The sequence below is a fragment of the Caloenas nicobarica genome, chromosome 19 (genome assembly GCF_036013445.1).
Source record: "Caloenas nicobarica isolate bCalNic1 chromosome 19, bCalNic1.hap1, whole genome shotgun sequence".
Lineage (NCBI taxonomy): Eukaryota > Metazoa > Chordata > Aves > Columbiformes > Columbidae > Caloenas > Caloenas nicobarica.
This window is the reverse complement of record NC_088263.1, coordinates 5,965,343-5,983,644: the sequence shown is the minus strand read 5'-3', so window position 1 is coordinate 5,983,644 and position 18,302 is coordinate 5,965,343. Positions and strand designations below refer to the sequence as shown.

Sequence of the window (18,302 nt, the reverse complement as noted above, 5' to 3'; positions counted from 1 at the left end):
AGGATCTCTGCATTTATATGTACACATATAGCTTTATGTATATGTATTGCAACCAAATCTGAGCATTTTGAAGCAGAAAAATGTGATGTTTGAGTAACCTGGAGCTTTTCAAAGCCTTTGCTGGCAATCCTAGAAAATTTAAAGGAAGGGGTGGAGAGAGGCAGGAGGTGGCCAAAACCCTCACCCCTGCGTCCAAAACCAATTTCTTCCTGTAAAAACAAACAAACAAACCAACATACTGATGGAAATGTTGCGCGGTGCTGCTGCCTGCCTGGCACTGTGGGGGTGGGAAGGTGCTTTGCCAGGCAGGATGCTTTCGGGTCTGATATTGGCTCTGTGTTACAGGTACCACCATGGGTCTGTGGAGCTGCGGGGATGACCTGAGCCCCGTGGGGACCTGCCACTCCCCACCAGTCCTGTTCCTGGGGCACAGGGGCTGTCACCTCAGGGATGGGTATGCTGAGCTGCAGCATGGAGCTGAGTGGGACGTCACTCCAAGTACCACGCAGTGGGTGCCCCGGCAGGTAACCTCCATTTCCACCTTCTCCCTAAGCTTGCTTGTGGCTTTTTTTTTCTGTGATTGCATGGTGAAAGCTGCTTGTAAGGTGTCACTTGACCCACAGCGGGCTCTGAGGTCCATTGTGAACCCTGTGGCAGCTGGGCTGTGCGGAGAAGGCAAAGCTGCCTGCAAAGGCAGGGGTGATTCTGACCCAGCTGAGCTTGCAAGGCCGGGCACAGGATGCTTTGTTGCTCTGCCAGTGCTGGTCCATCTGTGTGCTGCATGTTGCATTGGACTGTGCCTCAGTTTCCCCATATCAAGGTGTAGGCACGCCCTTCCTCTGCCTGCAGCTGGGACAATCTGTCCCTCTCCAGTCCCCGAGCCTGTGGCCGGGAGTGTCAGTGTGGGCTATGGTTGGGCGGTGGGGCTGTGGCTGTGCATGGGTGGCTGAATCACTCCAGGCCAGGGACGCCCGCTGGGATCCAGGCTTCTGAAAATCCTGTCATGTCCAGCACTGAAATCCCTCTCTGCCCCACCGTGGTGCTGAGGGGAGTGCAAGGCTTTGTGTGATCCCCAGGAGGGTCTGCAGGGATGGAGGGATGTAGGGATGAAAGGATGTAGAGATGTAGAGACTCAGGGATGAAGAGCAGCAGGGATGCATGGATACAGGGGTGAAGGGATGCAGGGATGAAGAGAGGAAGGGAGTCAGGGATGTAGAGGCAAGAGGATGCAGAAATGTAGTAGGGGAGGGATGAAGGGATGAAGGAGGGCAGGAGTGCAGGGATACAGGGGTGACGGGTTGCAGGGATGAAGAAAGGAAGGAGGGATGTGGGGATGCCGGGGTGTAAGGGCAAAGGAATGCAGGGATGAAGAAGAGCAGGGATGCAGGGATGTGGACACACAGGGAGCAGGCTGCAGATGCAACGAGGGGCTCACACTCGGCTCTGACGGCCCGTGGCGCCCCCGGCTCCGGACCGAGCGCTCGCACCGGCTGCTCCGGGCCGTGCCGCCGTGCCGGGAGGTGGCAGCAGCGGCCGAGCGCGGGCCGGGCTGCGGGGGGGTGCCGGCGGGGGGCGGCTCCCCGCGGGATGGCGCCAGCCGTGGGCTCCGGGGGCATCCCCGCCGCCCTGCTGCCCTTCCTCCGGTCGAACCCCTTCCCGGGTCCCGGGTCCGCGCTCGGGGGATCCTGCGGGGGGGGAGAGGGGCTGCCCCCACCCAGCCCGCCCCAGGGGGGCCGCACACGCGAGTGGGGTTCGGACACGAGTGGGGTCCGGACACGGGTGGGATCCAGCCGTGCTCGATTCCTGGCGTCCTGCCCCTTCCCGCAGCTCCTCTGCATCACCGGGGAGCGCCCGGCCGTGCTGGCGTGGAGCCCTTCCCCGAAATACTTGTCTGAGCTCGGGTTGTAAACAGAGTTTTTTCTCTCCTTACAGCCGCCGCAGGGCTCCCTGGTGCCCCCCATGTGTCCTCCCCCAGTTTGTTACTTCTTTCAGGTGCTGCTGGAAATGTTCACCGCCTGACCCTCTTGCTGCAGCCGGCTGGAGCCCTCCCGGAGGTCCCCCAGGAACGAGGGGACAGCATGGGGAGCCAGCGAGAGCAGCCACCCGGCCGGGCCCTGTCCCCACGGCGGGTGGGTGCAGGTTTGGCCACGCGCAACACAGGCCCCTGGCCAGGGCTGTGGTCCCACCGCAGCAAGGGGTGTGTGGCACCGCTGGGAGGGTGCACAGAGTTGTTGCTCCCCAGGACGTGGCTTCCTCCCAGCTTGCGCTTGCTCTGGGAGCTGGCAGCCGTATTTATGGATTGGGTGGTTAACCAGCAGTTTCGGCCAAGGGTCGCAAAGGCCTCAGAGCCCGTAGCTTGGACACGTTGCAGACATGTCTGGGGGGCTGCAGATGGGCAGCCTGGGTGGGATGTGGCTTGGTGGAGTGGGCTGCCTTGGCCTGTGATGGGGCGGAGCCATGAGCCCCCGGCCATGACCCACCCTGGACACAAGCCCCTCCTCAGCCACAAGCCCCCCTGACAATGAGCCCTCTGGCTACAGGCCACCAGCCACAAGCCCCCCGACCATGGTCTCTCTCTAGCCCTAGGGCCCCTCATCTGCTTCCCCACCACCCACCCACCACATGCTGGGAAACCCGACCCTGAGCTGGCAGGGGGCACAGGGGATGCCCAGGAGCATCCTCAGACATGAGGTACCGGGGGTGTCCCCCAGCATCTCGCCTCCCCACGGCCGTGGGCTGTGCTGTGTGCTGTTTACCGATATCAGCTTTATTTAAAGAAACCCAACCCAAACCCGCCCCCGGGGCTCGCAGCGGCGGCGGGGCCGGGCCGGGGGCGGGGGTGCGCTGAGGGCGGCGGGTCCCAGCCCGCCCCTTCCCCGCCCGCCGCCGCCATGGGCACCGCGGGGCCGCTCTGCGCCCTGCTCCTGCTGCTGGGCACCGGCCCCGGCCCCGGCACCGGCCCGGCCCCCCCGCGGGTGCTGCTCGCCCTCCTGGCCCGCAACGCGCAGCACTCGCTACCGCACTTTCTGGGAGCCCTGGAGCGCCTGGACTATCCCGCGGGGAGCATCGCCCTGTGGTGAGGGAGCGGGGACCCCCGGGGGGAACGGGGACCCTGGGGAATGGGAATGCGAGGGGGGGAACGGGGGTCCTGGGGGATAAGAGGGACTATGGGGGGAATGGGGAGCCGGGGGCGGTGGAGACACAAAGGAAAATGAGGGCGGGGAATGGGGAGCTGGGGAGAATGAGGGGACTGGGGACTCGGAGTGATCCTGCCCTAACGGGGGCCTGGGCAGGGGGAACAGAGATCTGGGGGATCCCCCTTTTACCGTGCTGGGGGGTGTGGGTGGGAGAGGAGCCCCCCATCCCTCCTTTTCCTCACTCTTCCAGCGCTGCCGTCTCCTGCCTGAGCTCGTCGGAAACTTTTCTGCAGCTGCTTTTGCGGGGGGCCAAGGCGGGGGCTGGCGGGGGGTCCTGGCGGGGGTGGCTGGGCTGGGGTGGGGGCCCATTGCTGGCAGTGGGGGCGCGGGGGCCCTTGCCTTTGTCTGCCGCAGCCCCACAGAGTCCCCGACCCTGTGGGATGTTTCAAGAGCAGCTGCCTGCAGAGCTGGGAGCTGGAGGGGCACAGGTCCTGCCTTGTCCCCCGTGTCCCGGCGCGTCCCCATGATGCCAGTGCCAGGGGTGCAGCTCAAGGCTCTTCAACAGGTTGAGGGTGCTGGGAAGTGTGGGGACTTGGGGGTTGCCTCAGTGCAACGTAGGGCTCAGCCCTGTCTGTGCTGGGGTCCTTGTGAACATCGTCGCGAGGTCGGGCAGGAAAGTTGGGGATGGTGGCTGTGCATGGCAGGGGAAGGTTTGGGGAGGGGGGTTTGCTGCTTGGGAGGGGTTTCCTCCAGCTGCCGGAGCTACAGGATGCACAGGGGTGCAGTGGGGTGCTCGGGCGGGGGATGAAGCCCCTATGCTCCAATGGTGTTTGCGGTGGGCAGCTGCAGGGCTGGGATGGGGAGTACATGACTGGGGCTGCTGCTGGGCTGCAAGGACAGGGGGGTGAGAGCCACAGGACAGCCTGACCGGCGGCGGCACCGGGAAAGAAATTACCCATTTGCGTTCCCCCTCCTGCCAGCGCAGCCTCAGCTCCTTCAAATTACATGTTACATTCCCAAGCGAGTCTGTCACTGGCACAGCCTCTTGGCCCTGGAAGCATTTCTAGTGCAGGGAGGGGACCATGATTGTCCCTATCCCTTAGGGGGGACCCCCAGATGTTGATGTCCTTCTATCCCAGGTGTGCGACGGACCACAACTCTGACAACACGACGGCAATGCTGCAGGAGTGGCTGGGGGCGGTGGGGAAGGACTATCACTCGGTGGTCTTGAAGGTGCAGGAGGAGCCCAGGTGAGTTTGTGGGGAGTGGGCTGTGAGGGGTTTCCAGACCAGCACCCCGCTCCCCGGCCGGGGACGCTGCCAGGAGCCGGCAGCGAGGCAGAGCTGGGCTGACTCAGCCGGCCGGCACGCGGTGGCATGCACCGAGTTTGTGCGTTCCCAGCCAGCGGGGTTAACCCCTGCCTCCCCCCGCCCAGTTTCTACCCTGATGAGCTCGGGCCCAAGCACTGGAGTGACAAACGCTATGAAAACGTGATGAGGCTGAAGCAGGAGGCTCTCACCTATGCCCGGGAGCAGCGGGCAGACTACATCCTGGTAAGGGACATGGGGTGTGGGCAGGGTGGGGGCCTAGGCGGGTGTCCCTGCAGCTCCAGGACCTCTGTTTTCCCCTCCAGTTCATGGACACTGACAGCATCCTGACCAACAACCAGACCCTCAAGTTTCTGATGGCGCAGAACAAGTCAGTGGTAGCCCCCATGCTGGACTCACAGACCTTCTACTCCAACTTCTGGTGTGGCATCACGCCCCAGGTACACCCCAGGGAAGGGGAACCCCCCGTGGCAGAGGAACCCCCCACCATGGAGGCATCATGATGATGTGCCGCAGGGGTACTACCGCCGGACAGCCGACTACTTCCCCACCAAGAACCGGCAGCAGGTGGGCTGCTTTTCCGTCCCCATGGTCTACGCCACCTTCCTGATTGACCTGCGGAAGGAGGAGACCTCACGGTTAGCGTTCTACCCGCCTCATCCCAACTACACCTGGGCCTTTGACGATATCATTGTCTTCGCCTACTCCTGCCAGGCAGCTGGTGAGGGCCAGGGGGCCTAGAGGTTTCAGGGGCCAGGAGTTTGGGAGTGCCATGGTGCTCACCAATCCCACCCGCCAGGCACGGAGGTCCATGTGTGCAACCAGCAGCGCTTTGGCTACATCAATGTCCCTGTGAAGGCCCACCAGACGCTGGAGGATGAACGTGCCAACTTTGTGCATCTCACGCTGGAGGCCATGGGTGAGCACCCACGGGTGGTAGGGTCCCAGAGGTGTCCCCTGCCCCAGAGGTGACAGGGACCCAGTGCCGGTCCCCAGGGCATGGCTGTCAGCCCTGGTTCCTGGCCAAGGAGGTCTGAGCTCCACCAAAGAGGTGTCCCCTCTCTCCGCAGTGGATGGCCCCCCCATGCAGCGCTCCAGACACATTTCCCTCCTCCCCAAGCCGCTCACAAAAATGGGCTTTGATGAAGTAAGTGCCTAATGGACCCTGTCATGTCCCCCTGTCCATCCCTCTGGCTGCATCCATCAACAGCAAAGCCCACCACGGGCTTTGGCTGAGCCCCCTGTCCCCCATCTGCTGTGGCCAGGCAGGCTGTGTGTCCCCCTATGACAACGTACCCCCTCGGTGGGGCTCTCCCCTTCTCCCCCAGATCTTCCTCATCAACCTGGTGCGGAGGCCGGACCGGCGCCAGCGGATGCTGGTGTCCCTGCGGGAGCTGGGGATCGCCCCACGGGTGGTGGATGCCGTGGACGGGAGGTGACTGTGGGCAGACATGTCCCCACTCTGCCAGCCCCCCAGTGTCACCCTGGGGAAGGGACAGGGGGATGACAGGAGGCGACACCTCGCCAATGCAGCCCCTCGCCTTGCAGCACCCTCAACAGCAGCGACATCAAGGTGCTGGGGGTGGACCTGCTCCCTGGCTACTACGATCCTTTTTCTGGCCGCACACTTACCAAGGGTGAGGTCGGCTGCTTCCTCAGCCACTACAACATCTGGAAGGAGGTACGGAGCCACGGGGACCACGGGGTCCCTAAGGACCACCAGCTTGGGGCAGGGACCCTGTGAACAGCACCAGGTCTCTGGAGGATCTGGGGAGAGGGGTGTCCTGCAGGGTGAGTGGACCCAGTATGGCCCAGCTTGATGCTGGGATGGGATTGCACCTTTGTCCCCTCCCCACAGATTGTGTCCCGGGGGCTGGAGCGGTCGGTGGTCTTTGAGGACGATGTGCGCTTCGAGGCCGCCTTCCCGGCACGGCTGCAGCGGCTGATGGAGGAGCTGGAGGGGGCACAGCGGGACTGGGACCTCATGTGGGTGCTGGGGCCAGGGGGACGCAGGGCGGGGATCCCCAGGGCTGGCATCCCCAGGGCTGGCTCTCATGGCTCACTGGCCACCCCACAGCTACCTGGGGAGGAAGCAGGTGAACGAGGAGGACGAGGCGCCCGTGGAGGGTGTGCGGAACCTGGTGGTGGCCGGATACTCGTACTGGACTCTGGCCTATGCCATCTCCCGCCGCGGGGCACAGAAGCTGCTGGCCGCTGAGCCCCTCTCCAAAATGTTGCCGGTGGACGAGTTCCTGCCCATCATGTACGACAAGCACCCCAAGTAAGGAGCGGGGGGTGTAGGGGTGCTGGCGGGGCGGCATGGCCGTGCCGGTGATGGAGCGTGCGTTTCTTCTCTGCCATCGTCATCCCAGCCCGTTCCCTCCCGCCCGGCATTACTCATGCTGGAGGAAAACATCTGTAGCATGAGCTCATTCCCCCCTGGCCGCTGCCTGGCCGCCAGCCCCTGGAAAATGGCCCTTTGCCAGTGCGGGGTGGGGGGACGGCAGCAGGGATGGAGCCGGGGCTCGATGCTGGCCCCACATGGGGGTCTTGGCCCCATGGTGAGGGGGGTTAAGCTCCCCGTACCCCATCCCCCGGCTGTGGCTCTCAGCCCCATCTTTGGGGCATCTCCCTGCCCTGCACGGTGCTTTCCCTGAGCAGCCAGTACAGCTTTGCCAGCACTTTTTTCTCCACCAGGCCATGCTCTGTAAGCCAATTTCTCCTCCCGGGTCTGGTCTTCTTTCCCCAGCGAGGATTATAAGCGGCACTTCGCCCCCCGGGACCTGCTGGTGTTTTCGGCTCATCCCCTCCTGGTTTATCCCACCCACTATGCTGGGGACAGCAACTGGCTGAGTGACACTGAGACCTCCACCATCTGGGACGACGATGCCAAGAAGACCGACTGGGCTGGCTCGCAGAAGACCCTGAGGGACTCGCGGGGTGGTGCCAGCCACCTCCGCTCCACTGCCCACGATGAGCTCTGAGGGTGAGCGAGGCCATGGGACCCACACACATGGGGACAGGGACAGAGGACAGAGTGGCTGGGAAGCATCTCCCTGCCAGCACTGTGTTCAGATGCATCCTGGCTCCCTGGTTTCTTTTCGCTGTGCTGCAGCAGCTCTCCCCGTCGGAGTCAAAGCATCGGGAAATGGAGATGAGACCTTCTCTTCCAGGGAGGAAAAGGATGGGGATGTCCCATGTGGGGCTGTGCTGGGCTAGAGGGGACCGGGGGACCGGGTCCTGCTGCTCTCTGAGCCTGTGCTGCTCCCCAGACCCTAAGCAAGGAAGCGACAACACTCCTTTGCCTCCCGCAAAAGTCACTCTAGCTCAGAGAGAGCTGGGGGCATTTCGCAGGGAATATTTCACCGTGGAGCAGCTTGCTGCACCCCAAAAGTGGGTCTCCCTGGGGCTGTGCCTCCGCGGGGCGGCCGTGCAAGCACTGGCAGTAGCCTGGCCCCACGGCAGCACCGCCACGGTTAACGCCAGGTCAGACCGTCCCCGTCTGAGTTTGCTTGTGCTGGCAGCAGAGCCTCCCCGGGAGCGGCCAGACCGGGGGAGGCTGGAACACAACCCTCTGCTGCAGGCGTGAATGTGTCGGGGCTGCTTCTGCTTCGACCGCTAACGTCCGCATCCTTGTCTTCTAGGGACCAGGGATCGTGACCCGGCTGGCAGCACCGCGGGCCAGTGGCTTGATCCTGCCGATCCCGCTTGAGAGACGCAGCTGCCCTGGCTGGATGCCCCCAGCATCCTTCAGATCCACATGTGTTAAATCCACCCACGGCAGGATCTGTCCTTGCCCTGCCCAGCAGAGGGACCTGGGGAGCGCTGTGCTCTGTCTCTGCTGAGGACATGTCTTCAGGACTGCCCCGAATGATGCCAACTCCACCATCTCCCACTGGTTTGGACTTTTGGGAGTGTTTTTCAGGCCAGGGACTGGCTCCTGTGGTGCTAAATGTGGCTTCTTGCCACTGATGGGGAATTGTCCTTCGCCTGTGCCGTGTCTGGGCTGAAGTGCAGGGAGGATTAAAGCAGACGGTGTTTGAGCTGATGTGACGGGTGCTGGCATTGCTGGGTGGCATTGCCCCACATAATGTCCCCACTGGGGTCACCGGCCTCGGAGTTGCAGTGGTGACGATCAGATGGTTCCCCTGACCGGGGATTGCTTTGGGAATTAGATCTGTAGTGGGGAAAGGCCACAAGGGAGGTGTGAGGCAGAGACTGAAGCTTTCTCTTGGGGTTTGGGGGTGAGAGAGTGGGTGGCACTTCTGCAGATCTTGGCTGTCCTCTGGGAATGCTGATGGAAATGATTTAACTCCTTGGTGCTGGTGTCCTCAGTGGAGGGTTTGGCCTTGGGACTGAAAACCTGACACCAGCTCGAGCACTGAGATGTGCAGCCGAGTCCTACTGGGCTCCGGCATCTGTCACCTCTGTGGCCAGCTCTGCAGGATGGGGTTTGTTTTCCAAGAGCCTGGGCTTGTTTAGTGCTAAACCTCAGCTCCTTGTCAGGGCAACGGTCTGTTGAAAACTGAGGTTTTTTTCTGGAGGGGAGGAGCAATTTCCTTAAAAACAGTGTAAGTAGCCCTGGTCTGGGTGAGCTGGAGCGGTGGGAGCTCCTGCTAGGCCCCCAGAGCTGCTGCCTCTCCCCAGCCTGGCCGGAGTCGCTGCCAGGGTTAACCCTGGGACGGTGGGCTGCTGCCTTCCCCCAGGGTTTGGGGGGCTGCACCCCTCTTCTCCCCACAGCTTGATGAAGGTGATGGAGCAGTGTGTGGCAGCCCCAGTAGCTGAGACCCACAGTGGGATGTCTGAGAGCATGAGGTGCTCCAGGAGAGCAGCATTTGAGGCAGGATGAACAGCAACAGCAGGGACCTCCTGAAGGAGAACAACCGGCTCCAGGAGATCATGTGGGACCTGAAGATCCAAGTGGATCTACTGGAGAACAGGGAGAAGAAGATGGCCAAGTGCATGGTCTGCAACTGCAGGGTCCCTACCAGTACAGACACGGGTGACATGGCATGGTGGAGGTGATGGCAGGCTGGGGACACCTTCCCTGCCTGTCCCCTGGTCACAGGTAGCCTCAACACTACGGGAGGAGCTGGGGATGGAGTGGAGGAAGGTCTGGTGCCAGCTGGAGGGGAGGAAGGAAGTGGAAGCAGCACTGCGGTACGTGTGACCCAGCAAGGGTCCTGGTACTGGTTCCAGCACCCGCTGGGATGCGGGCGAGGAGCTGCTCGTGCTGGGGCTGTTGGCGCAGCCGCGCTCGCAGGGCTGCCGTCTCCACTGTGAGTCCCATAATGGGTCTGGGAGAAGGAGCCAGAACTCCTCCAGCTGTTGCAAACTCCAGGGTTTTGGCTTAAAACCACCTCACTCAAAAACTATGAGGCCGGCCCTGAAACTCGCTGCAGCTTGGTGGGAGCTGCCCTCGTGTGCTGCTGAGCTACAAGATTCCAGGAGACTTGTGCTTGCCGTGGTTTCTCAACAAAGCTGACGTGGTTTTGGACTCTGTGGAAGTTGCTCCTGTCACTCCCCACTTCCCACTGGAAGCTTACCTCCAGCCTGGGCTGGGGGAATGGGAACAGGAACAGGGATATGAGCTGCAGAGAGCCAGGGACTGCGCATGGTAGAGCCAGCAGGGAGGGTTTATTTAATTTCTGTGCCAAACCGCCGTACAAACCCACCACAGGAGTTTGAGTGGGACAGGGGCTGCCCGGATCCGTGTGGGGACAGACACGGCTGCCCCAGCACCCGGCCAGGCTCCTCTGCAGGGCTGACTCTGCTCTGCACCACGGTCACCCTGGAGAGCCCGCAGCTCCTGGGGGATCACGTCAGCCCGTCCCCTGGGTCCCCCGCAGGTGCTCTCCGCAGGATGTGCTCCAGCAGGAATGTCGCTGCCTGTGCCAGGACCTGCTCCAGCCTCTCCTGCTCGCCAGTGCTGAATGGAGCCAGGACATAGCTGGACACTGTCACCTCACCCTCTGGCCGCCCGATGCCAACCCTGAGCCGGGTCATCTCCTAGGAAGGAAGAGAGAGAGCTTGAGAAACTTCATCTCAAGGGCTGAGGCAGAGCTGGAGCAAGAGGACAGTGCTGCGAGGGGGGCTGGGCAGCGAGGGAGCAGCTCCTCATGTTTTCCAGGTGGTTTTGAGTGCTTGTTCCAAGAAACATGATTTTGGAAGAGGCTTTTGCTGGGCTGTGCTGAGATTCCAGGCTCCTGCCAGGCCTGGCAGAGCCACTTGAGCTAATTGTTTCCATGTCCTCCATGGCAGCCAAACCAACATCAGCCCTCGGGGAAGCAGAGAGAGGGAGGGGAAGGAGAAAAGGGGGGAGAGGAAAGGGAGCAGGGGCTTGTCTGAGGGGACTCAGAAGGACAGGAGCAGGGGGACGACAAGCCATGTATTGAGGTGGAGGTAGGACTGATCCCCTTGCACCGAGGCTCACTCACGTTGGACTGCAGAGCGCTGATGCAGGATCGGACGCCATTGTGTCCCCTTGGGGAGAAGGAGAAAACCCACTGTTAGTGTGTAAGAGACGCTCCCCCACCCCGGTACGGGCTGGGGGTCTCTTGCCACGGGGACTGTGGACGTGGCCCTAGCCAGAGGCTGCAGTCCCCATGCCCTGGCTCTGTAGAACATCAGCCCTGGGGCTGACAGCAGCTGGCTGGGGGAGGACAAGGGACACAGGGCTAGGACAGCACATTCTGTGTGTCTCAGCTCCCGCTGCAGCTGGTGCACGTGTGACTGCGCGCTGTCACCCAGTGCCATCCCTGCCCTGTCTCGCAGTGGAAGATTTCCTAAGTTAAATGTCTCGAGGCTGACCCAGGAGCTGGTGCTGGGGCAGGCAGAGCGCTATAAAAAGCCCATGTGGTGCATCTGATGGGCTGGATCCAGCCCGCAGCCACTTCCAGGAGGCTCTTTGCCCTTCCTGCCAGGGCAGGCACCGGGAGGCTGCCCAAACAGCCAGCTGTTGCCTCTGCAACTGGGACCAGGCCCAGGGCTGGGGCTGAAAACACCGCCAGGCTGGCGGGACAGAGCCAGGAACGGCTGTAAGGGCACGGCAAGGCCCCGGACCAGCTCACACAACCAGAGAGCTGGGGCCACCCCGCACCTTGCGCTGCCTCCCAGCTTGACTGCCACCTTGCCCAGGGCCTTGTCCAGGTCATCGTGAACCAGGTAGATGTCTGCTGGGTGGAGGCTGTAGATCTCAGCTTTGGAAACAGAAACACAACCCAAGGAATGAGCGGGAGACAGATTCACCAGGGCCTGACCCTGCAGAGCGGGGCTGCAGTGACCCGTGCTGGGCAGGGGACAGCAGGGCTGTCACAGGGCCTGGTGGCGCAGGGGTGACCGAGCTGCTCACCGGCACTGGCCACGCTGAGCCCGTTGAGGTTCATGAGCCTCCGCGGTTTGAGCAGCACCAGCTGCAGCCCCCGTGCCGCGGCCAGGGCCACGTCGGCGCAGCACCGCCTGTCCGCTCGCCAGCTCTCGGCCGCCGCCAGCTGCCGGGCCAGCCGGTCCAGCACCGCCATGCCCACGCTGTGCCGGGTCCCCCACAGCCCGTAGTTGCCCAGCCCGGCCACCTGCCCGCCAGGTGTCAATGGGGCTCTGCTGGGCCGCCATGACGCCCCGGGCCTGACCCCCCGCCCCAGCCCCGCTCCCCCCGCAGGCTGGGTGCCCCCTGCCCCGCTCCGCTCCACCCCGGTCTCCCCGCTGCTCCCAGCCCCGGGCCCACCCGATCCCCGCCAGCCCCGATCCCCGCCAGCCCCGATCCCCGCCAGCCCCGATCCCCCTACTCCCCTCAAGCCCCGCCCCCCTCAGGCCCCGCCCCCCCTCAGGCCCCGCCCCCGGCCCCACCATGACGCGCGGCCCCGCGTGGCTGACGAGCGGCCGCGCGCGCCCCGCCAGCATCCCGCCGCGTGCTGCCGTGTCCCCGTGACGTCACGCCCGCGCGCCGCCACCGGCCCGGCGCCGCCTCTCCCTCCCCGCCATCATGCTTCCGGGCAGCGCCGCCATCTTACTCGCGGGCGGCACGGCGGGGCCGCGGCCGCCGCTGTGGGGAATCCCCGCGGGTGGCGGAGGCCGGGGGGCGGTTGGTCCGTTGGCCGCGGCGGTGCCGGAGGAGCAGCCGGGGAAGGCCGGGAGCGGTCCCTGCCGAGGGCCCGCGGGCCTGGCCGGTGTCCCCCGAGAGAGTCGTGAGTGCGCGGGGCGCTGCCCCGACCTCTGTGTTCCCCCCGTTCCGTTCCCGGTCACGCCGCCCTCAGCAGCGGCCTCTGGCGTGCGGCTGGCTGGGGGTACGTGGTCCCTCGCCTCCCAAGGGCGACCGGGGTGCTCCCGGCCCTGCCGGTGGTGCTGAGCTTTGTGCAGGGCTGCGTGACATCCGGGCAGCGCCACCCGCCTTTGCTCATGGCTCCTCTCGGCCCCTGGCAGAAAGGGCTGGGCTTCTGTGGCCAGCGGGAGCCACCACCTGCTGTTCAAAAGCCTCAGGCTGGAGCCGCGGAGGGTGAAGGGTCCTCGGAGTCTGTGGAGAAGAGGTTTTTTTTTTCCACGGGGGAGATCCAGGTCTCGCCGTGTTGCCACTGCAGATCCTTTCCCTCCTGCACTGCCGCTTCCCAGGGAACTCTGTCCAGGCTGCCCTGAAACCTCAGAGAAAACCCTTTCGAGCCACCCCAAACTCACCATTTCAGCTGGTGTGACAGCAGCAGGTACATGCTGGGGGTTATTTGTCAAGGCCCTTAGTGTGCTGGTGCTGCCCACCAAGGGAGGATGCTCTAACCCTGAGTGTGAGGGTTTCGCTTGCTCTGGAGGGACGTGGCTTCCACCTCCTGCTGCGCTGGCACCAGCCCTGCAGACAAGGCTTTGGGACCCAGAGATGCGCTCAGCAGGGTGGGAAAAACTGCTGCTGGTGCAGGGAGAGCCGCTGGCCTTCCTGGCCCTGCACCGGCCCCTCTGCAGAGCAGCTGGCCCAGCTGCTGTTCTTGTTTCCAGTCAGCTCTGTGCCACTAAATCCTTAAAGTCCCGTTGCATTCAGGCAGCTGTTCTCATGCAACTGCAAATCTTCCACGTCCTTCCGCACAAGCCGCAGTCAGAAACCCAAGTTAACTACTGTTTTCCAACCGTTTATTTCATAAAAGATTTATTTTAAAATTAGATATGTATAACATTTTTGGAAGAGGCGAGATGTTTGAGTCTGTTTGGGCCAGCTACTGGGCAGTGTTTGGGTGGTGTCTAAAATTGCTGTCCCCAAACTCTGTCCCTGGAGCTGGAATGGTCCCTGGTGCTGGCAGCTCCTTTCAGCACAGGGCCCGAGCAGTTTTCCCCAGGTCCCCTGTTGTGACACTCCTCAGAAACTGAGTGGACACTGGATCAGGTAAAACCTGCAAGGTCTGACCAGCAGAAGGATGCAGAAGAGGCTCAACAGCTCATAGCACAAACTCACAGCCTGCCGTAGAAATCATCACTGAATAAACAGAATTTTCAAACCCATTAGTCGCACCATGGTCTCCCCTGGAGGTAGGATGGAAATTTTTCATAGCTGGGAAAACAAGGGAGAACTCTTTGCTATTTTCCTGGTTTGCTGCAGGGAAATCCTTTGGACCTTGGGGGAAAGATGGACTGGGGGCAGTAGGAAGAGCTGGGCTCTTGGCAGATTGGGTGTTGCCACCTCCCATGTTATCCCCCTGCGCTTGTTAACGGTGAAGCTGGTCCCTACCAGCACCCATTCACAGTGAGAGAAGTTGGCTCAAAAACTTGCTTGAAAAGAAAACTTTGCAATATTCAGGGTTCACAGGCCAGCGCTGCAGCAGTTGGCGCCAGCGCTGTCATGTTTTACCAAGAGGCTGAGGCACAGCCACACTTTAAAAAGTTTTAAATAACTGTTAAAATGCTGTAGGGAAAAATAAAAAAAATCCGTAGGCTCAGAATCTTGGTGTGTTGGGTACCAATAGCTGCCAGGAGAGGGGAGAGCAGCAGGTGGGTGCTGCTGACAGGGTGAGAAACCTCCCCGCCACTGCGGGGCCTCTCGGCACCTTCTCCCCCGTTGTCACGATGTCCCGGGTGATGCGCGGGGCTGGTTGGATTCACCGTCACTTGGCCAAAGGGTCAGTAATAAAGTGCTTTAAATCAAGTCACTTGCACTTGGTCCCGCAGCCGCATCCTGCAGCGGCTTCCTTGGGGTTGGAGAGATGAGTCCGGCAGGACGACGTTCTCCTGCCGCTCATCCCGCCAGTCCTGGGCTCAGCTGCTTTACAGCTCCGTATACATCCCCTATAGAGCTGAGTGAGGCCTTCGCCAGTGGCTAGAAGAAAAAACTGATCCGAGAGGCCACTGTTTTGCAGCCTGTTGAGGAGAATATTTTCTCTTCTTCTGGGAAGTAGGGGATGCTGTCAGCCACCTCCTGGACAACATCCAAACGTACTTCTAGGCCTTGCTGGCCAAGTTCGCTGATGACACACTGCTTTACGTGGTGGTGCTTCAGTGGGAGGAAGGGCACAATGAAATCAATGAGATGTTCGTTAATGATCCCAGATTTCCAGAATCCACCTGCAAAAGCAAAGGAAGAGAGGTTTTACCTTTGGAGAGTCTCTGCACTCCTTGGAATTCTAAGAGCTGCTTTGTGCAAAGCCAAAATACTTGGCTGAAGATGGATCTGCTCTGGTTTTGTACAAGGAGAGAGCTGAACCCATCAGTTGTCACCCCTCCTATAGACTTGTTCTCCAGGAATGGAGGGATTTAGCTTGACTGGTCAGAGTTTAAGCTCTGCTCCCTCTGACAAGGGCACATCCAGGAGATCCAGGCAGGCAGTGGGGATCAGTATGGCCTGGGCCCTTTTCAGCGAGCATGCTGCACCCTTGTGAATACACCTTGTCTCCAAAGAACTCTGCTAAGTGTGGTAACAGGTCTGCTGACTTGGAAAGCTGGGCTATTCCTTCCCTTCGCTGGGAAACCTTGAGGGGATCAGACTTTCCTGCCCTTGAATGCCCCTTGTCCCTTTCTGGCTGCCTGGGAGGTGGCAGGCGATGTCAGTGGCTGCTTGGAACAGGCCTGGCTGCCTCTGCCAGCCTCTGACCCTGCAGAAAGGGCTCTGCTCATGGACTCACTCTGAGGGTTTTCAAACACAGCTTTGGAGATGGCCGACTCCAGGTCCTGCAGGCTGATCTCCTCCCGGTCCTTGTGGGCACGCCAGAGATCCAGCGTCATTTTGTTGATCTGCTCCCCTCCCGCGTTGCTGCACGAGAATGAGATGGATGCATATTTAGCAGGAATCCAGGAAAACCGTGATGCAGGACAGAGCTGGCATCTGGCACCGTCCAGCCTGCACAAGTGCAAGCCAGGATCTCCCAGCTGCCTGGCCTAAAATGACTCCTGTACAGGTAGCCAAATAAAGGCTACTCACAATGAAACTGTGTCTCTTGGAAGAGGCTCAAAGCTTGGAGAAGGAAAAGTAAAACAAATGTGTGCTCTGAAGTAGGTATTGACCTCTGCCCAGGTGAGCAGCAGTGCACTGGGACGTCCCGTGATGCCACAGAGGGGCCTCTCTTACCTTATGAAGATGAAGATGGCTTTGCGGTAGTTGGTCCCGTACACAACCCATGAGGGTCCCAGGAATGGTATTATCACATCAATCAGGCCTGGGTGCATTTTGTCCATCTCGTCAAAGAGAAAGGCTGACCGTCCACAGTTTGTCAAGTTCCCTTGGATCCAGCGCTTCAGGTTTTCCTAGAAAAAATACCCACCAAGCTGTAAGGCAGCGAGATACTGAGGGCAGCAAGGGAGGCTTGAGGTACCCCGGAGCAAAGGCTGAGGCCTGAGCTCAAGCAGAGCCGAAGGTGCTGAAAGCAGCTTGTCCCCGCACAGCAACACCTACTCGGAGCAGAACAGCCAGCACTGGAGAGGTCTCCTTTATTCTGGGTTTGGCACAGTGGCTGTTACTGGCTTTAGCCCATTGTAGGTCTTTTATTACAGATTTAAATGAGGCAGCAAACTAAAGCTGGTGATTCAGACTCCTACAGTTCCCCACATTCTTCTCTTTCACGGTGCATCTACACGGTTCCCAGGTACTGAGCGCTACAGGGGAGATGTGCTTTTTGCCAGCTCCTGTTCTGGTGCAAAAACCGGTTCCTGCGCTCACCAGAAGAGCTCTGGCTCTTTACCACTTCAGTGTAGATGCCAGCCCACACAAAACCGATCACATTGCCTGGGGGCATGCGTAACTCTTAACTGAAGTACTTCACCCAGAATGGGTTTTACTTTCCTGAGAGTATTTCTTCTAAGGACACAATACAACAAATAACTTCTCCAAACACCCAGAAAGGTGAACTGGTGTGCACCCTGCTCTGCTGAGGGTTTGTCCAGCTAACCTTCACATTTTGATTTCTTCCCTTTCTCAGCACAGTTAAAAGAGTCTAGAGCTGCTGTTCAGGAGCTGTTTGCTGTGCAAGGAGGGGATTACAAGTCTAGAGACATGCAGGCTTCCACAGCCATCGAGCTGTTTGGAAAGCAATGGGAGGATTTTAGTGCCTTTCATCTAAGTGAAACGCTTGTGCATTCAAAGGGCTGTGTAAATATTTAAAGAATGAGAACAGCACCACAGCAAGGACTGCTGTGGGGAAGACGAAAGTGATAACTGAGTGCCAGAGTATGTCCACGGTTACTAGTGGATCCTTCAGCCAGTGTGTGGAGCCACTTGCTCAGCTGTGTCTGTCTGAGAGGGCAAACCAGAGTTTTGATTCCTACTTTACATCAGGAACAGCCTGAATGTGTATGTACTGAGGATCAAGACGGACACAACCAAGGAAAATCCCGATGAAGATGCGCACTGCTGAGAGGCGTCCCTTACCTTGTACTGCTCTATCTGCTCGGCATGGGGGAAGTGCACTATCGGAGAGAACTGGTGAACGTATGGGCTCTGGAGTCCACCCTGGAAGAGGTGGCGGACGAGCATGGAGCTCACATAGGTTTTTCCTGTTCCCGTGGAGCCGTGGAAGGACATCACGAGGGGTTTCACCGGGTTTCCGTTCTCCAGGAACTCCCTCACTCCCTTCATCACCTGCTGCTTCACCAGGGGCTGCCCCACCAGGTTCCTGGCCAAGTCACACTCCAGACCTGAAGCAAAGTCACATCAAGATTTATCAAACGCGGGTTGAAATAGCTCGGGTCTCACCCTGCGGCTCCCATCTCCGCAGGCAGCCCCGGCTGCAGAACGGCCCCGCCGCGGCCGTGTCGGGTGGGGAGGCCGAGACCCCCTCTGTGCCCCGCTCCCTGTCAGCCGGGGCCCCCCCACCTGCCGCCTGCCAGGCCTCGGGGCTCCGCAGGCCCCCGCACCTCAGGGCCGCCCCTTCTCTCCCCAGCCCGGGCCCCCCGCCCCCGCTGACCGCGCAAGTCGGGCCCGAAGCCGCACTCGCAGTCCGCCGAGAAGCCGCAGCGCAGCGCCCACAGGTCCCAGGCGGCGGCGGGGCGGGCGGCGGCCGCCAGCAGCAGCGCCAGGGCCAGCGCCGGGGCCAGCGCCGGTGCAGCCGCCGCCGCGGGGCCCATGGCGGCCGCGGGCTCCGGCACCACCCGCACTACAGCTCCCGGCGTGCTCCGCGAGGGGGCGGAGCCAGAGGGCGGGCGGGGCTGCAGTGAGGGGCGTGGTTATAGACGGAGGGGCGGGGCCAGGCCATATAGCCCCGCCCCCGCCGCGGGCTCTGTGTCCCGCTCGGGGCCGGTCCTGCTGCGGGGCTGGGGGACGGCTGGTGCTTTGGGGACCCCGGTGTCCCCTTGCAGAGGACGGACAGGGCAGCCCCACGGCCCTTCCGGCAGAGGACTGTCCCTGAGCCACTGCAGAGGTCTGGGGGCCAGGCAGGGCTGG

The 18,302-nt window shown here is 61.3% G+C and overlaps 3 protein-coding genes across 3 annotated transcripts; 1 reads left to right on the top strand and 2 right to left on the bottom strand.

The window, feature by feature from the left end:
• The first annotated feature begins 248 nt into the window (after window positions 1-248).
• CERCAM (cerebral endothelial cell adhesion molecule) lies at window positions 249-8,683 on the top strand. Its single transcript, XM_065648342.1, is given in 15 exon segments — window positions 249-524; window positions 1,993-2,823; window positions 2,825-3,076; window positions 4,277-4,387; window positions 4,573-4,690; window positions 4,771-4,905; window positions 4,982-5,186; window positions 5,265-5,384; window positions 5,536-5,612; window positions 5,794-5,900; window positions 6,014-6,146; window positions 6,324-6,451; window positions 6,543-6,746; window positions 7,215-7,451; window positions 8,110-8,683. Coding segments are annotated over 13 exon segments (1,962 nt in total). The 5' UTR covers window positions 249-524; window positions 1,993-2,686; the 3' UTR covers window positions 7,450-7,451; window positions 8,110-8,683.
• Window positions 8,684-10,082: 1,399 nt separating this feature from the next.
• Window positions 10,083-12,375, bottom strand: PTRH1 (peptidyl-tRNA hydrolase 1 homolog). Its single transcript, XM_065648250.1, has 5 exons — window positions 12,311-12,375; window positions 11,817-12,036; window positions 11,565-11,664; window positions 10,903-10,948; window positions 10,083-10,474 (listed from the first exon to the last, which is right to left on the bottom strand). The coding sequence occupies exons 1-5, from the start codon at window positions 12,362-12,364 to the stop codon at window positions 10,283-10,285; spliced, it is 612 nt and encodes a 203-aa protein (XP_065504322.1). The 5' UTR covers window positions 12,365-12,375; the 3' UTR covers window positions 10,083-10,282.
• A 1,197-nt stretch (window positions 12,376-13,572) lies between these two features.
• Window positions 13,573-18,000, bottom strand: TOR2A (torsin family 2 member A). The gene is made up of 5 exons (XM_065648248.1): window positions 17,827-18,000; window positions 17,292-17,557; window positions 15,996-16,171; window positions 15,553-15,680; window positions 13,573-14,995 (listed from the first exon to the last, which is right to left on the bottom strand). The coding sequence occupies exons 1-5, from the start codon at window positions 17,984-17,986 to the stop codon at window positions 14,751-14,753; spliced, it is 975 nt and encodes a 324-aa protein (XP_065504320.1). The 5' UTR covers window positions 17,987-18,000; the 3' UTR covers window positions 13,573-14,750.
• Window positions 18,001-18,302: the final 302 nt, after the last annotated feature.

What these genes read in the sequence shown, in the direction of transcription:
- PTRH1 (XM_065648250.1), bottom strand. Translation starts at nt 12,364, where the DNA reads ATGCTGGCGGGGCGCGCGCGGCCGCTCGTCAGCCACGCGGGGCCGCGC. An exon ending in ACGCGGGGCCGCGCGTCATG is followed by an intron (nt 12,037 to 12,310) that starts GTGGGGCCGGGG and finishes CCTGGCGGGCAG; the next exon opens with GTGGCCGGGCTGGGCAACTA. An exon ending in GCTCAGCGTGGCCAGTGCCG is followed by an intron (nt 11,665 to 11,816) that starts GTGAGCAGCTCG and finishes CTGTTTCCAAAG; the next exon opens with CTGAGATCTACAGCCTCCAC.
- TOR2A (XM_065648248.1), bottom strand. Translation starts at nt 17,986, where the DNA reads ATGGGCCCCGCGGCGGCGGCTGCACCGGCGCTGGCCCCGGCGCTGGCC. An exon ending in CTTCGGGCCCGACTTGCGCG is followed by an intron (nt 17,558 to 17,826) that starts GTCAGCGGGGGC and finishes ACTTTGCTTCAG; the next exon opens with GTCTGGAGTGTGACTTGGCC. An exon ending in TGTGTTTGAAAACCCTCAGA is followed by an intron (nt 14,996 to 15,552) that starts GTGAGTCCATGA and finishes TTGCTTTTGCAG; the next exon opens with GTGGATTCTGGAAATCTGGG.